This window comes from Wyeomyia smithii, chromosome 2 (genome assembly GCF_029784165.1).
Source record: "Wyeomyia smithii strain HCP4-BCI-WySm-NY-G18 chromosome 2, ASM2978416v1, whole genome shotgun sequence".
NCBI classification, from domain to species: domain Eukaryota; kingdom Metazoa; phylum Arthropoda; class Insecta; order Diptera; family Culicidae; genus Wyeomyia; species Wyeomyia smithii.
Genome location: NC_073695.1, coordinates 124993731 through 125012942, shown reverse-complemented (window position 1 = coordinate 125012942; position 19212 = coordinate 124993731). Strand labels below are relative to the sequence as shown.

Genomic DNA, 19212 nt, shown 5'->3' with positions numbered 1-19212 from the left:
TTAGCTATATTCAAACAAAAATCTATCATCATCAATGAACATAATAACTTAGTGTAACAGATAAATTTAAAAAAATACTTGAATATTACAATCTTCTTCTGTTACGACTCCTCGGTCGGCGCACCTAGCGAAAGCGACCTGTTAAATTCAACCCTGCTTCACACGGGCGAAGTGCATACAAGCCCGCTCGCCAGCGAGAAACATATCAGCTCATAATTGATAGCGCTTGTTCATCGGAGAAGAAAGGAAGAATACAACTGAGTGTGACGTGCGGCTCCTAATAAAATTATTAATAAATTATTTTCTATCTAAACTTCCATAACTAGTGCAAAAAATTGAGCTTAAATGCTAACTATTATCTAAACTTTTCGGTATGCAACAATTGATTTAAAATTGTGTGAATTAAATGCTAATATTGGATACTCTATCTTAGGTTAAGCTTAAATTCTACCACATGTATTTGCGAGAAGATTAAATAATTAGTTATAAATAACTGTAACTTTAGTTATACGAGTACTCTCGAGTCAGTGAAAGTACGGCCTTGTGAAAGATTACGCGTACATTGCATCTACGAGAAGTAAAAGCACTTAAATATAAATGATTTAGGAAGTAACCCAATATCCAATTACAGGGCACAAATTATCAGGAAGAAAATCAGAAGTGGAAGGGAAGCTAAACAGGATTAAGAACACTAAACGTAAGTGCTGGCTCATCACAGTTAGAAATTAAACTTAATTATATAAATAATGTTGCAGGAAATTTTTTAATACACATTTATTGTTATTCGCAAACTCGGACTGTTCTTATTCCTATTCCCCGTTGGCCTAACGCCAACATTTTGAAAAACTTCGTTTATCCACGCCCGGATAACGATGCCGAAACACGCTAACGATTCGGAAGGAGGGAGCTTTAGTGAAACGTCACACTGTAGGGCCTGCACCGGTGGAAACGACTCCCGTATTGTACAATGCGACAAGTGCGACGGTTGGTACCACTTCGACTGCGTGGGAGTAAATCAAGACGTCGAGAATCAAGATTGGATGTGCACTGTTTGCCAAGATGAGCAGCAAGCCAAACCAAGGTATCGGCGAACCCTTTGTTGCCTGTAAGTACGCGTAGTACTGTAATCACGTCAGATGAAACACCGTTGTGTACCTCTTCCGACCTAGTGGCTAGCATAGCTGTCACATCTTCTTTGTTGTATCCACCAAATACAGTTTACCCTTCGATTGGAAAAAATGCCAATGTTTCAATGCCACCCCAATCGCTTATGCCCCCGACTTCGTTCATGTCACCTTTTTACTTTATGCCATTATATCAGTCGACGCAAATGAATTATTCGATGCCTCCCATACCAGCGAACTCGTCTGTTAGCCAGTTAAATCCATATGCGCCAATATCGAAGGTAAACATGCCGGGTCAATGCTATACAGTGCCATCAAGCGTCACTCAGCCTATTCCGTCAGCACCGATCACCGGTCCACCGAAGTCAATTCCGTTTGCACAACCAACCGTTCCAATAGAGGGATCAAACAACCAGTTGCCAGAGTCACTTCATCCAAACCATCCTCCGCTAAATCAGCAACGAGCAGTAGAGGATAACCTGAGCCAGTGTTCTGATGCAGCTTCCAGAAGATCCACCAAGCAGAGACAGTTAGAATGACAGTTACAGCTTTTGGACGAAGAGAGAAAAATCCAAGAAGCAGAAGAATCAAACCGACGAGAGTACCTGCGTAAGCGACATGAGCTACTCAAGGAGATGGCCAACGAAAATGCTTCATTATCCGATGTGGAGGAAGAACGATCGAGCCGGCGAGTATCTGATTGGCTAAGTGAGTCAAATGATACAAATGTGCACAGATCGCGCTTATTACCAGCTGACGTTAATCAAACTCAACCGAATGACAGTCGGCAGATTACTGATCAGCAAGTAGGAAATACTGGAGCAGGGATTATACCAAACTTACGCTTTACTCCAAGACTCACATCACCGAGAGAAAATGAGTACTGCTTAACACGAAAACAACTAGCCGCACGTCAGGCGGTCTCACGAGAGCTTCCAGTATTTAGTGGTGTTCCAGAAGAATGGCCATTGTTTCATTCTACATTCACAACAACGACCGAGATGTGTGGGTATACGCAAGAAGAAAATTTAATTCGCCTGCAAAAGTGCCTTAGAGGGAAGGCGTATGAAGCTGTAAAATGTAGATTAATGCATCCGACGAATGTTCCTGGTATACTTTCAACTTTAAAAATGCTTTTTGGTAGACCGGAAATCATCGTGCAAAATTTAATCTCAAAGATTCACTCGACCCCAGCTCCGAAGGCGGACAAACTGGACACCCTGATTGAGTACTCAATTGCCGTGCAGAATCTTTGCGCAACGATTGATGCTTGCCAGCTAGATGAGTACACCTACAACATAGCTCTTTTGCACGAGCTGGTCGACAAGCTTTCACCTTCATTTAAGGTTGACTGGGCAAGACATCGTCGCAGTTTATCCCGAATGCATTTGAATGCTTTTTCGACATGGCTGTATGAAATAGCAGAAACAATTTGTCCGATCGCTCGTCCAACATTCAGTGACGTATTACCCAGTCGAGGGATCAAAAAGAACTCAGCTCATCTTAACATTCACAGTAAAGCGGGCTCAGAAATTCCGTCAGATAGCTCTGTCCGTCAGGACATAATAAATCCCTCGAAGTTGCATGCGATGGCGTGTGTTGCATGCGAGCGAAATTGTTCCAAATTAGAAAAGTGCCAACGGTTTATCGAGCTTTCGTATAATGCTCGCTGAGCAGTTATAAAAGAATTTATGCTTTGCAGGAAATGTCTCAAGAAACACAAGGGCACCTGTAAATCTCAACAAATATGTGGAAAAAACGGGTGTACATACAAACATCACCAACTTCTTCACAATAACCATCGAGACGGAGCGGAAACATCGGCGAATGTAAATGTGCCAGTCGAAAGCAAGCAGATCTCTCGCGCAGATGTTTCGAACAGTTCTGCACGTGAATGCAATGCTCATCATAACCCAAACAAACAGGGGCTGTTTCGTGCCGTACCGGTTATCATCCATGGTTCGACGAAATCTGTGAAAACTTATGCCTTTCTAGATGATGGTTTGTCGCTTACATTAATCGATGCGTCACTGGTTCAAGAACTGAATCTGCAAGGGAAAGCGGAACCACTTTGCCTTAGATGGACTGGTAATAAGCATCGCTTGGAAAATGATTCGTTGAAACTCGTCATTGATGTATCCGGAACAAATGGAATTCAAAAGAAATATCGTTTACAAGGAGCCCACACGGTAGCGAACCTGGTGAATCGCTTTCACTCTTTCAGGCTGTGAACATGCAACGCCTAGCTGAGGCTTATCCGCATCTAAAGGGAATCCCTATCGAATCATATAGCAACGTACAGCCACGAATTTTGATAGGAATCGACAATGCCAACATCACATTGCCTCTCAAAGGAAAAGAAGGTAAAATGCATGAACCGATTGCCACTAAGACTCCACTTTGTTGGATTGTGCACGGGGGAGGCCATACACATGGCGATTTAGTCGGTTATCATGCTGTATGTGCATATGCTGAATCGTCCGATCAAATGCTGCAGAAAGCTGTACGCGAATATTTTTCACTAGAAAGTCTAGGAATTTGTGAATCGAGAAAGCCTTTAATCTCCAGTGAAGATCAGCGTGCAGAGAAAATTTTGCAGTCTATCATCCAGACAGATAGCGGAAGGTACGAGGTAAAACTACTGTGGAAGTTTGACAAAATCCGTCTGCCCAACAGTAAACCAGTAGCTTTACGACGTTTTCATTGCCTGGAAAACAAAATGAAAAGGCAACCAGAACTAGCGGCAGTACTACACGCGAAGTTGAGAGATTATCAGCAAAAGAGGTATATTAGAAAGTTATCGGTCGATGAGCTTCAAGAAGCACACGATAGGGTGTGGTATCTTCCACTGTTCCCAGTTTTCAATCTAAATGAGCCTGGAAAAGTTAGAATCGTTTGGGACGCAGCAGCTAAAACCATCGGCGTGTCGCTTATTTCCATGATTTTGAAGGGACCTGATTTGTTAACCCCACTGGATTCTGTGCTCTACAGATTTCGAGAATTTCGTGTTGGGCTTAGTGGGGACATCAGAGAGATGTACCTACAAATGGTAATGTCCAAACAGGATCAACATTGTCTAAGAGTATTGTGGTGTGACGATGAAACGAATAAACCCAGTACCTACGTTACACAAGTTATGCCTTTTGCGACCTCTTGTTCACCATCCTGTGCACAATATGTGAAAAATTTAAACGCGGTCAAGTTCGAAGGGCAATATCCGTTGGCAGTTCAGGCGATCGTTAAACAGCATTACGTGGACGACATGCTAGTCAGCGTGGAGTCAGAGGAAGTGGCGATTCAAGTTGCGAAGGACGTAAAGTACATTCATGCCCAAGCCGGATTCGACATGCGCAACTGGATTTCGAATTCGCGAGCAGTAGTAGAAGCAATGAAGGAGCCAGAAACCGACAAAAAGAATCTTAACCTGGGATCGGAGCTAGGAACAGAAAAAGTTCTGGGAATGTGGTGGTGTACGGAAACAGATACCATCACGTACAAACTCTACGCTAAACACGACACAGATTTGCTATCTCAATTGCGTAAACCTACAAAAAAAGAAGTTTTCAGAACGCTCATGGCAGTCTTCGACCCGTTAGGATTGATATCGAATGTACTCGTTTATTTGAAGGTTCTCTTTCAAGAGATATGGAGATCCGGCATCGAATGGGACCAAGATATTCCAGAAAGTTTAAACGCCAAATGGAAAAAAAAGGCTTGAAATTCTACCTATGGTACAGAGTGTTGATATCCCTCGCTGTTATCGGGCGCTAATTGCGCTGACTTCACAAACAACCGTGCAACTCCACACCTTTGTTGACGCGAGCCTGTCAGGATATGCAGCAGTTGTTTATCTACGTTTCGAATAAGGTAACACTGTCGAGTGCGCCATAGTGGGTGCGAAAACCAGGGTAGCCCCAATCAAATTCGTTTCGGTTCCAAGGCTTGAGTTGCAGGCTGCTGTCATCGGAGTCAGGTTGGCGAACAGAATTACAAAGTCTTTGTCCTACAAAATACATCAAAGATTCTTTTGGAGTGACTCCCGTGATGTCCTGTGCTGGATAAGATCCGACCATCGTCGATATTCGCAGTTCGTCGCTTTCCGCATTAGCGAAATCCTAGATTCAACTGACATGGCTGATTGGGGATAAAAACGATCGAAGGACAATGTTGCTGATGATGCTACCAAGTGGCAGGGAGTACCAGATCTTTCCGAAGACAGTCGATGGTTCAAAGGTTTACGATTCTTATGGGAATGTAGCGAGTATTGGCCATCCAACCCATTCCGAGATGGGTATACTTGCGAAGAACTTAAAGCAAGCATTTTCTATCATGAAGCAAAAACTAAACCGATAGTAAGCACTCAAGACTTTTCGTGCTGGGAGCGACTGCTGCGAGCTACGGCTACTGCATTTAGAGCCTCACAAAACTTTTACAGTACCGTGACTAACGAGAGCTTCATCGGTCCACTCTCATCCGAAGAACTTCAGCAAGCGGCTATCTACTTATACCGACTAGCTCAGGTGGATGCTTTTAATGACGAGATCGGTATTCTTAGCACAAAAGTTGGTAACAAGACGCTGGCGAAATCAAGTTCAATTTACACATTCAACCCGTTTTTGGATGAACAGAATTTACTTAGAATGCATGGCAGAATAAGTGCGTGTGAGTACGCTTCTATGCAGACTTCCTGTGCACGTGCTTTTTTTCAAGCGACGAGAGAAATCTTTCTCTCGCTCGTAGAATTTCCATGTATGTGCGACGAAACGAGACACGTCACATGCAATTTGTAGGTTGCTCTTTCGCTTCTCTTTCGGTTCGGATTGCGATGCGCAAGGCGATGTTTCATTGCACTACGAACTGAGCGAGACGCCCGTACTCTGCATACTTGATACAGCTCGTGCGCTACAGCTCGTGAGACTTTCTCGTGTACACAGACTTCATGTACACGAGCTTTTTACTAAAGCGATGAGAGATTTCTTTTCTTTTTTTTCGGTAAGAGACTGCGGCGCACCAGACGATGTCTCATCGCTTTACGAACTGAGCGAGACTCCCGTACTGTACCTTAGTGAACCTGTATATTAGAGAAATGACAAAGCACTCACCGTTAAGGAAACTGTCAACATCAGAACGTGGGAGCTGTATAATTTTGCATTGCCGTTATCCGTTTTGATGTTGACAGTTGCCTTAACGGTGAGTGTCTCTGCGTCTCTCTGGTGTATAGGCTGCCTATCGTACCTACATACGATATATGCCGTCAGACCCTTCTGAAGGTGTATTAATCGGAAGAATTCACAAAACTATAATACTACGATCAGATTATCACGAACCTTCAGAACCTGATTTGCTATATCTACACACTAAGGTCGCTTTTTTCACGGCTTTTCAACGCGGATTCCGGAATTTATCCGGTGTTTTTTACGCGGATTCCGGAATTTACGCGGTTTTCATACGCGTTTTTTTTTTTGTGCGGATTTCGGTTCCTCTTCACTCGGACTGCAGAATTTACGCGGGTTTTTTTTTTACGCGGATTCTGGAATTTACGCGGCATGTATCCCCCGCATAAAAAGCGACTTTAGTGTACTCAATTCGAAAATTCTATCCAACATCAACATGTACTAGAAAATATAAACAATTTTAATAGTTTTACTATTTTTAACTCTCGAAAAACTTATGTTGTGATTTCAAACCACATTTTTTATCCTTAGGGCATCTTCAGCGGTGGTCTATTTTTGAAACAACTTTATACTAGATTTACACCAGCGAAACCTGATTAGAACCAGCTAATATAGACCAACTTTTCGTTCTCCGCACCGGTGTTGTATATCTTGTTGTTTTAAACCGCTGACATCTGTCACACTGTCAACAATTCAATACCCCATGCTATCAGTTAATGAGACTTGTTATAATAAAAAAACACTCAATATTTAACAAACGGAAATTCGATAATTTTTACGCACATTAAACGATTACTTTGGCAAGACACTTTATATCCACAAGACTTTATGGATTTGACGGTTTGACCCGAGCGTCAATGGCATTTCTTAGGATGGATTGGTATGATCTAAAATTTCTGCTCCGAAACCCTACTTGGTTTCGGAGGATAGCGAAAAATTTTTGATCACGTAGATGTTCATCTTCCGTTTTCGTCTCATCAATCTTTTAAAATCTTGTAGTTCTTCAAAGTTGGTTTGGGTTTTGAGGATATTGGGTGGCATTGCGCAGCTCGATTCGAACGATTTTCGCTATTTTCGAGTAGGTCACACACCGCCAGTTATGCTTCAAGCTTAAAAGGAGCAGTCATTGTCATTTGTCCTGTGGCTCATCTAACCCGCAAAGTCGAAAAATACGAAAAACGAAACATAACGCCCCCCAGCGATCATTTAGTTCTGTTCGAGTTGCTCGAAACGAAATCACAATGTCACCCCAGCATTTTGAACGTTTTCAGTTCAGTGTCTTCGGGGAACATTTTTCTGGCCTCTTAAGTTCTCCTCTAGTCCCAGTACAATTAAGGCGACAGTTATGGTCTTTCAGAATTCCCCCTTTTGCTGATCGGTTTCCTTGATGCCCAAAAACGACAAACCTGTTCATATTCTGCTTCAGAAAAGCCACAAAAATGAATTGTGAGTTGTCATAAAAAATCTTTGTTTTGTTTATTCCCCAACACTCGCAAAACGCTTATATGGAAATAGCCAAAAATGAGGTGTTCAATTGAAATATGACATTTTACCTACCTATTGGCAGCGTTCAAAGGGTTTTAGAACGATCTATTTCTTGTTCCAAAAAGTGACAAAAATAGACCAAAACGTATACCAGTTTCAATTTTTTTCAATTTAGATCTGGTATAAAACAAAATTTACACCACCGGTGCAGCAGTGAATTTGAGTTTGTTCCAAAAAAAATAGAACAAAACAACGATTTGGACCACCGCTGAAGATGCCCTTAGAACTACAAAATAGAGTTCTATCATAAGATAGTCAATGACATCTAAACCGACGAAAGAAACACTTCTGTTAAACAACGTAACACTCTGCATCCAGTGAAAAGAAAAATATTACTCATTTTCGTACCGTTAGCATAATAAGTATAGTAACAAAACGATTAATTCATGTTAACAAAAGTCGGATGAATTAATCATAGAATTTTGAATTGATAAATAAATGAACTAGGTTATATCATTGATAATTCTAACGGTGTTTTGATGCATGCTGCTATAGCACCGTAAATAAAAAAACATAAAATCCCCTGCCTGTATCCTTCTGCGAAAAATCAATTTCCTTCTCGCACCATTAGCGCAAAGCAACATGCGAGGCAAGCTCGCGAGACGAGCTCACGAGATTTTGCACGCAAGCTGTCTCAAGTACGCGTCGCCCATGCACCGCACTCGTTAAGTTGAGAGACGAGGTATCTTCGTGTACGTCGCAAAAAAATGCCCATGTGACGAGACATGGCTCGTACGAATGGTAGGTTTTCTCGCTCGCACGCTGCAAACAGCACGAAGCGACTGAATGAGAAACGAGACATGTAGCGCAAAGCACACTGTCTCTTCTTTGTGCGAGCGAGATTTCAGGAAGTCTGCTTCTATGGATGCAAGGAATCCCATTATACTACCGAAAGGTCACCACATTACTTGGCTAATAGTGCAAAATCACCATGAGCGTTATCATCATCAAAACCACACCACCGTAGTAAATGAGTTGCGACAGAAGTTCAAGACAGCTGTCTAATATTAGGAAACGCCGCCAATCTTGCCTGAGGAAGGGGTGTCTGTGGCACAGCCCTTTGATTTTTGCACACCTGACATCTTGCTTTGACTCGTTGGAACAGCTGTCCTGATGGGCGACCTGATGGGCGAACAGCTGTCCTGATGGGCGATGGGCGAACAGCCACTCCTGATGGGCGACCTTCCTCAGGCAAGATTGGCGGCGTTTCCTAATATTAGACAGCTGTTCCAACGAGTCAAAGCAAGATGTCAGGTGTGCAATAATCAAAGGGCTGTGCCACAACCACCCCTAATGGGCGATCTTCCTCAGGCAAGATTGGCGGCGTTTACTAGACCTTTTTCATTTGTTGGCATTGACTATTTTTGCCCACTGAACGTGGCGGTTGGGCGCCGGATCGAAAAGCGATGGGGTGAGCTTATTACGTGTTTGACCATGCGAGCGATTTACATAGAAATAACGCATTCGTTAAATGCTAACTCGTGCGTATTGGCATTGAGAAATTTTATGGCGCGACGTGGTGTGCCAAAGCAAGTTTACAGTGATCGGGGCACAAACTTCACGACGGCAAGCAAAGAACTCGAGACAGCGAGTGATGAGCTCATGACTGATCTCAGAAATATGAAGCAAGAGCATGTCATCAGAGAAATTACCAGTGTTGATACCGAATGGATTTTTTTTGCCCCCAGCATCACCACATATGGGCGGAGCCTGGGAAAGGCTTATACAGTCCGTAAAAAAGAACCTCGCAGCGATGAAACCTGGGTGCAATCCTACTGACGAAGTGCTGCGCAATATGCTCATAGAAGTGAAGCATGTGATAAACTCACGTCCGTTGACTTACGTGCCTGTGGAGGACCCAGAAGCTCTCGTTCTCACACCGAACCATTTCCTGTTGGGCTCTTCTAGTGGTCTCAAACCGGCTACTGTCCTTGACGATAGTGCAATAATCTTACGTCGATCGTGGTGCGCATCACAGGTAGAAGCAAATATATTTTGGCAACGATGGGTGCGAGATTATACGTCAGAATTGACGAAACGGACGAAGTGGTTCAGCGAGGTAAAACCGATCGAGGTGAATGATATCGTGGTCATAGTCGACCCCTGGACTACCACGCAACTGTTGGCCAAAGGAACGAATTATTGCAATCAACACCGGTAAGGACGGACAGGTAAGGTCTGCAGTAAGGCAAACGATGTCAGGCATTTATGAACGTCCTGCCACGAAGCTCGCTGTGCTAGATGTTCGGTGCGATAGGGAAGTAAGTCAGGATCTTGGCGTACCAGGGGGGGAGTGTTACGACCCCTCGGTCGGCGCACCTAGCGAAAGCGACCTGTAAAATTCAACCCTGCTTCACACGGGCGAATTGCATACAAGCCCGCTCGCCAGCGAGAAACATACCAGCTTCCGATCATAATTGATAGCGCTTGTTCATCGGAGAAGAAAGGAAGAATACAACTGAGTGTGACGTGCGGCTCCTAATAAAATTATTAATAAATTATTTTCTATCTAAACTTCCATTACTAGTGCTAAAAATTGAGCTTAAATGCTAACTATTATCTAAACTTTTCGGTATGCAACAATTGATTTAAAATTGTGTGAATTAAATGCTAATATTGGATACTCTATCTTAGGTTAACCTTAAATTCTACCACATGTATTTGCGAGAAGATTAAATAATTAGTTATAAATAACTGTAACTTTAGTTATACGAGTACTCTCGAGTCAGTGAAAGTACGGCCTTGTGAAAGATTACGCGTACATTGCATTGCGAGAAGTAAAATCACTTTAATATAAATGATTTAGGAAGTAACCTAATATCCAATTACAGAGCACAAATTATTAGGAAGAAAATCAGAAGTGGAAGGGAAGCCAAACAGGATTAAGAACACTAAACGTAAGTGATTTGGCTTCTCACAATTAGAAATTAAACTTAATTATTTAAATAATGTTGCAGGAAGTTTTTTAATACACATTTATTGTTATTCGCAAACTCGGACTGTTCTTATTCCTATTCCCCGTTGGCCTAACGCCAACATCTTCATTAATTTACAAAAAATTCGTTGAAATCTAAAGAGATTTTATGTGTGAAATACAAAGCCTTTCAAACTTCGCCATTTTTGCTGCACGTTTCACTTGTCTGGACATCGAATTGAAAAAGTTAACTCCTTTGTATAACAGAGAGTTCTGTGATCTACTGAATAAAAAGTGTGGTGTTCTAGCGTCTTCCGCGTTTCTAGTGTTGTGCCTATAAAAATCACTTTGGAATCATTTATTTGCCGAAACATACAAACAATTAATCATTCCTTTGATTTTAAACGACTTAGAACCGTCAAGGTTTAGCGTTATGTGAAAAAAAAATTTTTTTTTTTGAATCACTTTCTGGATCGCTGCGAGTTGTTTAATTAGGGACCTTTTTGTCGAAAAGAGTTAAAAACTTATTTTTTCAAATAAGGGGGGTCGTCTTTTTTGTTCAAAAAAAAATCACAAGGGTTGTATGCAAAGCCACGACCGCAAAGTTGACGTAGAACTACATAAGGTTGTTTGTTACATTGCTGCTGCAATTTTGTGCAAAAGAGGAGTTGAAGTCCTTCCGAATTTCAGTTTGCACATACTTCACTGAACAGGAATGGATTAAACACTATACAGCGCAAACAAGTTTCAATAGTCAGAGTGCATGCAATAACATTTTACTTTTAATTCGAGCGCAAAACGAGAAAATATTAAATCTCTAATAATTTGTTTGTTGTTCTTATAAGGACAATTGTTGTTTGATTTCATATCGGATAAAATGTTAATCGCATCTGGCATTTTTATGATAACTGGCATTTTTATGATAACACAGTTGAAAGCTGTTTTTACAATGAAAATTTGACGGCCATATATTTTGAATGACAGCATAACAAAACGTATGTGTAACGTACTACTGATGCTGCTCGCACTGCAATAGCACAAAGATAGCTTTTACTAGAGAAACTGCCGCTGCACCAGCTAGCCCTGCCAATACCGTTGTTGATGCTATTCGCTACCACAGCTGCTGCTGCTACTACTAAGTAAGGATTGCTGTTGTCTATGTCTAAAACTAATATGAGCAGTTTCGGCTGAAACAGGCTATTATATAGGGCAAATATTATCTATTTATTTCAGGCCTGTCCAACCTTTATGACGCGCGGGCCAAATTTCACGATTCACCACAGCAGTCGGGCCCAATAATGGAAAACTTTCAAATTTCAGCTGACTATGATGCTGGTTATCTTTGAGTTTGATATAGAATCAGTCCGTTTTAAATTTAATAACCAAGGGTGATATCAGTTGAAGCTTGATATAATAAAAGTAAACTTACAAGCCACAACTATAACAAATACGGAAAACAAACAATGACTTTTCGTAATTCTGCCTTTGGTAAAACAGGATTTATATTTATTGTTGTCAGGTTTTAAAATAACATGGGTTTGAAGAGTTGATGAGAAATTTAAAACTATTGATTTTTTTTTGGAACATGTGCCATATTGATATCAAAATCTGATACCGAAATCCGCAATGAGTCTGAATTCTCGTCTGATACTGATGAACGAGGATTATTTTTAACTGCCTGCATTCTTTTGAAATCGTTCTTCATTTTCGAAATGTCGAAACGGATTGATAGTTTCAACTTTCAACACACTAAAAATAGGATGGCATTACTACTATTATTTATTTTTTCAACGAGGCTTTAACCATGTGTTGGTCATTCGCCTCGAAATAGGCCAAATAATACATTCCGAGTTACTAGGTTCTTTTATTAAAAAAAATCACAGGAGGGTTGTGTGCAAAGCCACGACCGCGAGGATGAAGTAGAATACTTTTACACAGCTCTACTTACGGCTGCACATTAACCTACGGCCGGGCGAAACGGTCCACGCCGCTTTTCGCGTTTAGCCTGGCAGAGACCTAATGTGCACGGCCAACACAATAGAAAGGTGTTTTCACATTGAAAATTACACACGGCTTTACTGGAGTAAGTGTTGGCAAATGCATCTACCGCTAATACCGCCGCTATCGTACGAAAGCGCTTCGTTTCATGTGGGGAATAATATCAACTACGAAAAATGACGCGCGTCTAAGCACACCCGAACTGTTTCGCCATGCCGCTTCCATTTACTTCCTTATAACATCCGCCTCATGGAAGTACCGGCTGCACCTACCGCTGAGGCTGTTACCATACTGCTACTGGTACCCAAAACTATAAACTCTTCAAATTAAGTGTTTTATTTGTCCTCAAAAGAACAATTGTTCAATTCCATATCGGATATAATGCAATCGCATCTCTGTAATATTACCGACAGTAATATTCTTCTGAACAAAATGATTCAACTTTTCCATTAGAGCAAGTTCCGGCTGATGTGCGGCAAAAATCTCGCCCGATCGCTCGCGTTGGCGTTCAGCCTGGCAGAGGCTTGAGACGTGGTGAACAACCACAGGGCAAGTGATTTGTTTAATTTGAAGGCAACCACAGGCGCAACCCGGACGGTCCATCCAAGCTCACCTTCCGACTAATGAATGTGACTAGCTTTCCCAGAAACACTCTTTTATAGCCGAAGGGTGCTACGAAATAGACCACGCCCTATCAGTTCAGTTGTTCCATTCCCTAATGTTGTTCAGACAAATTATTCCATAATTCGCATTTATTTTTGTATCCAGCGAATAAACACCGATGGTGCTCTCACACACGCAACGGTTTTAACCCGTATCTTATTGCGGTTTGTAACACCAAGAAATTTCGTTTGCTCGCTGTTGCGTGTTGCATCATGTTGCAACTTGGCAGCTGGGAGACGACGAAATTCTGTTACTGCTGATTGATTGAATCGACTTCATATTAGCTCTGCATAGTCAAACTAACTGCTTTTGTGAATGCGTTCTAACAGGGCAGTTTATTATTCAATGTTGGTTATGCTGATCGCAGCCTTTGCGCTGCCCCCACAGGGGGGGGGGGGGGGTTTACTAAATAAAGTGAAAATTATACAACTACAACAGAATTTTAATGCATCCCTACAGAATGTCTGCTTGTGTTGATGCCAGAAAATTATTAACCTTCAATTATTTTTTTATTTGCCTTGAAAAAAGCATGTTGCGGTTCAAAATCGGTTGCTAATTACAACCTTTGAGCTGCCTTAACATTGGGTGAATTAAGATACACGGACAACATGCACTGTGGAAGCTATTTCACATTCAGTAAATTAGACGGGGGCGTTTATTTGCCTTGTTTATTTGCCAATGACTTGTTTATTTGCCTTGAAAAAAGCATTTTGATTTCCGAAATTGGATTTCCTGATGGCAATCTTCATGCTGCCCCAACACGGGGGGAATAATGGCTGTCTGGCGACACACGCTGCGAAAAACCGCGCTGCTCCTGAGACGTGATGACCAGCCACAGGGCTAGTGCTGTTGCTAAGGAAGGACGACTGCTGTTGTCGCTGTCTAGAACGCTGTCTAGAGCGGCTCCGGCTGAAACAGGCTCTTATATAGGCCGAATAGCGTGTTTTCAATTGCAAGGTATATGATCCTATCGACCGTGCTTGGGAAGCAAGCATATAACGACCATTCAGAGGTCGAGTTTTTCGTTTTGACAAGGCTTGACTATTTTCAATAGTACAATAGTGTGAATAATAAAATTACAATTATCTTATTTTGGGAAGAATCTTAGAAGATTTTCCAATCTATTGCTGCAAGAACGAAGGAAATCCATCGAATACCAACCGATTTATTAGCATTTTAAATTGGACATATTTTTCACTTTTTTCGGTTTTAGATTTTCATTTCACATCCCTATGTAGCCGAACTTCCTGAGAGAAGTATTCTACTTCAAAAATTAAAATTGTTAACGTTTTACGTGGCTCATTTATAGGATCACTTTTCATCAAAAATTACAATAACAAATGAAAAAAACTGAGAATTCAAATGAGATATTTAAAATTGTGATTTGTACAAAGCTCATGTTGTGTCTTGGTATATTTTTTAAATTGCTATTTTTTATAATTTAAATTATAAAAAATTAATTTTATTTAAAATTATAATCCGATTACAGTGAAATTGAATAGGGTGTTAAGAGGCAGCACCTTTCATTTGACATCGCTTCTGAAATCGGTTCTGTCATCTCTGAGAAAAGTGAGTGAGTTTAAGTAGTCTTCGGAATATGTTTCTTTTCATAGCTTGATTTCACATTTTTAAACATAATAGGCAAAGTAAAAGTCCGATTGCAAAAAAATCAATAGGGTCTTATGGGGCAACTAGACCTTTCATTTGCAGTTAATTACATGAAAATTGATCCTGCCATCTCTGAGAAAATCGAGTGAGATTGGGGGAGCGTTACACACACTTACATACACAAACATATACACACACACACATACACACACGTACACATATAGAGAAAATACTCAGCTCGCCGAACTGAGTCGAGTGATATACGACATTCGGCCCTTTTGAGCACTTTTATACCTTTAGTGTTTGCAGTGATTGCTATACCTTTCTAGGAGAAAGGCAAAAACAACAGGGATCATCGAGGTGGGTAAGGAAGAAGAGTAAGAAGCCAGATGTCTTCCCCAGAGTCTATATGTATAAAGATATGTGTGAAGAGTCGCGCAAGGAGAAAATCTATCGTTTCGGCAACATAGTTTTTGCGCCGTTTGTTACCAAGAACCAGGCCTCAACATCGTCGAATGAAGCACCAAAAGGAGAACACGCAACCCCTTCGTCTCACTCGCTACTACTGAAACTTCGTAAACTTAGTTCGGCTGGTGCTTGCCGAAGAGAAGATGAACACTCTTCATATTCCACACGACTGTTGCATGTGTAATCTTTTGCGTTCTGCTTTGCCTTCCGTCTTTTGGATGAAGTTAAAAACAACTTCAACTGACGAAAATATTGCTTAAAATGAATTTCTATAATCGTCGTCGTCGTCTTTGTCTTCATTATCGAACTGAAGCGACTATAGTCAGCTTCAATGAAATCGTCACTTGGATGGATGAGGGTAAGTTATTTCGGACAAACAAAGCGTTGATGCTGCCGTGTACATACTGGCGCGGCTTGCGTTGCAAAGACGGTTCGCCTTGCCGTGGGTTGTTGTACAGCCCTAAATAGGGCTGTACATTAATCAGCGATAGGGCGAGTCGCCTTCACAGCGCAGACCGCGCCAGTATTTCCATGGCCTTAGACATATAGGAGCAATGTGTAACATGTGACGTGTAACATGCAGCGTGTAAAATGCTCCACGCAACGATTTGCAAAGCCTGCGACCAAATAAATCAATCACAGCACCCAACATGCTTGTCCTTACCTCACAGGTCAAAGTGAATAACTTGCTTCGGTTCATCGTCATCATGCAAATTTTAAATCGTCAATTGAAGCAAAATTCGCTCGAATCTGCTTTCTTCGTTGCTGCCTTGAAGCCTCAGTTCTAGCAGTTCAATCTGAACCAAGCTTAGGAGAATGACTGGAGAGCGACATTATACTGACGACTTTTCTCTCTTTTCACTCTAACAGCCTCATGCATGAGCTGTTCATGAGAGCTCACATACAGCTACAGCTTAACAAGGCAAAGAAACTGTCTTGTGTTGCGTACGACAGTTCATTCTTGCGCATGTATTTTGTTCTTTCGGACATGACAGCCTAGTTTGCTCAGTGTAACAGTCTGCTGATCGGCTGCGGCTGTCATCGACTCGCATTTTTTCGTTTCTCCTTTTTCACAGGCCGGTGGCATATTGAATACAAAGCAAACCGTTTCCATTGTTGATATTATATTATTATTATAAACGTGCTTCGCACCATCTCTCTTTCATTCTTTCATCGGCCTTACTGTCGTGTATCATAATCACCTGACATCCCGCTCGGATTTGTGCTGAAGGATGTCGGAAGATTATAAACTGTCATTTACGACAGCTTGGAATAACCAACAGACATAAGGAGATGAAAACTAACAGCCCGCATGGAGTTGCATGAGTGCTGTCGCCAGTTGCTGTCGGACTGTTTACCGAACGTATGGAAAACAGAGAGAGCTGTGCAATACAATGAGAGCCGGATCAGTTAAAAATTTGCTGTCATTGTATTGCAGTCATTTTCATAACCATAATCTGAACCGACGATACAAATACGCCGAAAAAGAAACGACGAAACAAAATGAACCGAGTGAAAGACGCTTGTTTTGTTCTCAGTGAGAGGGAGAGCGAAACTAAACGAAGTTGATATCAAGTCGGGTTGAAGACGAAGTTGAGTTGCGTCATTGTCGCTTGACGATGCACTCATGAAGGTGAAGATTAAAGGGCCTGCCAAGAACTATCCAGCTTTTTACGCACCATAATGGCGGGTGCTATAATGCGCGTTCGTAATTTGTAAACCTCTCTGCTTACGTCAGATTTGTGATTTCTGCAGTTTTGGCAACATTAATGTTGCCAGATTTATTGTTTTTCGTGCAAAATACATGAAGAGTCAAACTGACGTAAGCAGAGTTGTCAAAAGGGTAGGTAACATATTACGCATTTTTCATTATAGCGTCCGCCATTATGGGGCGTAAAAAGCAGTTCTCTTTTTCACCATGCATAAGCGAATAACATTTTTTGAAATTCTTCACAAGGTACACAGTTTTGAAAGATTAAACCGGTGATGCTTTGTTAAATTTAACTGTGCCAGTGTACAGGTTTAATGTTGGATTCAAATGTGTAGTTAAAACTTCGGAAAAACACATATTCTTTATCACGCTTAATTACAACACTTCTCATCCACTCCTAACATTATCACCTTGTTTATTTACATTGCTCGATTGGTTCCCTCGTTTGACACTGATTTAGTTCCTTTGGTTTCATCTTTGCGCGACTCTATATTATAAACATAGACTCTGGTCTTCCCTTAGCAGAAATGCAACAACACTGCACAGTGGTACAGTAAGGCAATGTAGGCGGACATGAGGTCTTCGATGCGATTTTTTGGTTTTAGTCATAGTTTTTTGTAAGAAATTATTTCTTATAGCTAGTTCTTTATTTATGTGCAAATGAAAATTAGGGTGATCCTGAGATCGGCGAAATAAAAAAAATAACTTTTTTATTTGCAGAAGTAACTGTATACATTGTTCGGCGCAGTTAACTAATTTTAAGCGACAAAAAAATATTTTTGTAGCTATTAAATTGACCGACATAGAGAAATTTTACGTGACTGGCTTAGAGTGGGTTCCGAAAAAACAGTTTTTTGGCTCTATTTTTTCAGTTCAATTTAATAATAGAGTTTCTCCGGATGACCTCAAGAGCTTAAAAATATGATTTTATTGAGTTTCATTAAAAAATAAAAACTCTTCACCTGTACAACATATCTACAATGTTTTTCCGTCAAAAGTTGCATGAGTTGCGTAAGTAGGTTAACCGAAGAAAACTTTGTTATTACATTTGCACTGAAAAATAAAGCAAAAAATCTGTTTTCTTTTGGAACTCTAGGTTAGTTACGTCAAATTGCTCTAAATCGGTAAATTTAATTGCTACAAAACAAACGAAATTGCTTAAAATGAGTTGATCTACGACTTTGCCGAACAATGTATACAATTATTTCTACAAATAAAAAAATTAAGTTATTTTGTTTCGTTGATTATAGGGCCGTTGATTTTAGAGCCACCCTAATTTTCATTTGCACATAAATAATGGACTAAGTATAAGCAACAACTTCTTAAAAGAAACTATTGCTTCAAAACCACAGAAACACATCGAAAAGCTCATGTCCGTCGAAATTGCCTTATTGTACCACTGTGCAATAAGTTTAGTTAGGGGCCATCCACATACCACGTGGACAGATTTTTAACGATTTTGACCCCCCCCTCCTCCCCCTCCGTGGACAAGTGCCCATATGAATTCTAAAAATTTTATATGAACCGTGGACATTACACATACCCCCCTCCTTCCAAAGCTGTCCACGTGGTATGTGGATGGCCCCTTACCTCTTTCACCACAAGAGGGGGTGTTCCCTATCCGTCTTCTTGAAAATATATGGGAAATTTGGGAGTGAACTATATTGGTATTACAGTGATGATTCGCTCGTTGGGTGTTCGTTAGTTGGGTGTTCGCTAGTTGGGAAGTCACCCAACTAAAAAGCGCTCTAAAGTCAGAATTCAACGTCATTCAAATACATTTCAGGGGTCCGAAAGGTGGAAAAAATATAACTAAAATAAAATTATATTATGTATGGTAAAAAAATGTAAACATGTTTAGTTATTACGCTTAATCCATTCAGCATTGATAAGTTTGTTTCTCGGCGCTATTAGCTGGACACTTCATGCAGATAATCTCTGGCATAATCAATCGCATAATTTGAAAAGAACATGTTATACATTTACAACATTTTGTGTGTAATTCAC

General features: G+C 40.9%; 2 protein-coding genes across 2 annotated transcripts in view; one reads left to right on the top strand and one right to left on the bottom strand.

The window, feature by feature from the left end:
* The window catches only part of LOC129725613 (ubiquinone biosynthesis protein COQ9, mitochondrial-like), a 58606-nt gene that overhangs the window by 31844 nt on the left and 7550 nt on the right, over positions 1-19212 (bottom strand). The gene's annotated exons all lie outside the window — the stretch shown is intronic.
* Positions 228-6209, top strand: LOC129725618 (uncharacterized). Its single transcript, XM_055681655.1, has 4 exons — positions 228-371; positions 434-577; positions 632-697; positions 756-6209. The coding sequence occupies exon 4, from the start codon at positions 3358-3360 to the stop codon at positions 4840-4842; it is 1485 nt and encodes a 494-aa protein (XP_055537630.1). The 5' UTR covers positions 228-371; positions 434-577; positions 632-697; positions 756-3357; the 3' UTR covers positions 4843-6209.

What these genes read in the sequence shown, in the direction of transcription:
- LOC129725618 (XM_055681655.1), top strand. Translation starts at nt 3,358, where the DNA reads ATGCAACGCCTAGCTGAGGCTTATCCGCATCTAAAGGGAATCCCTATC.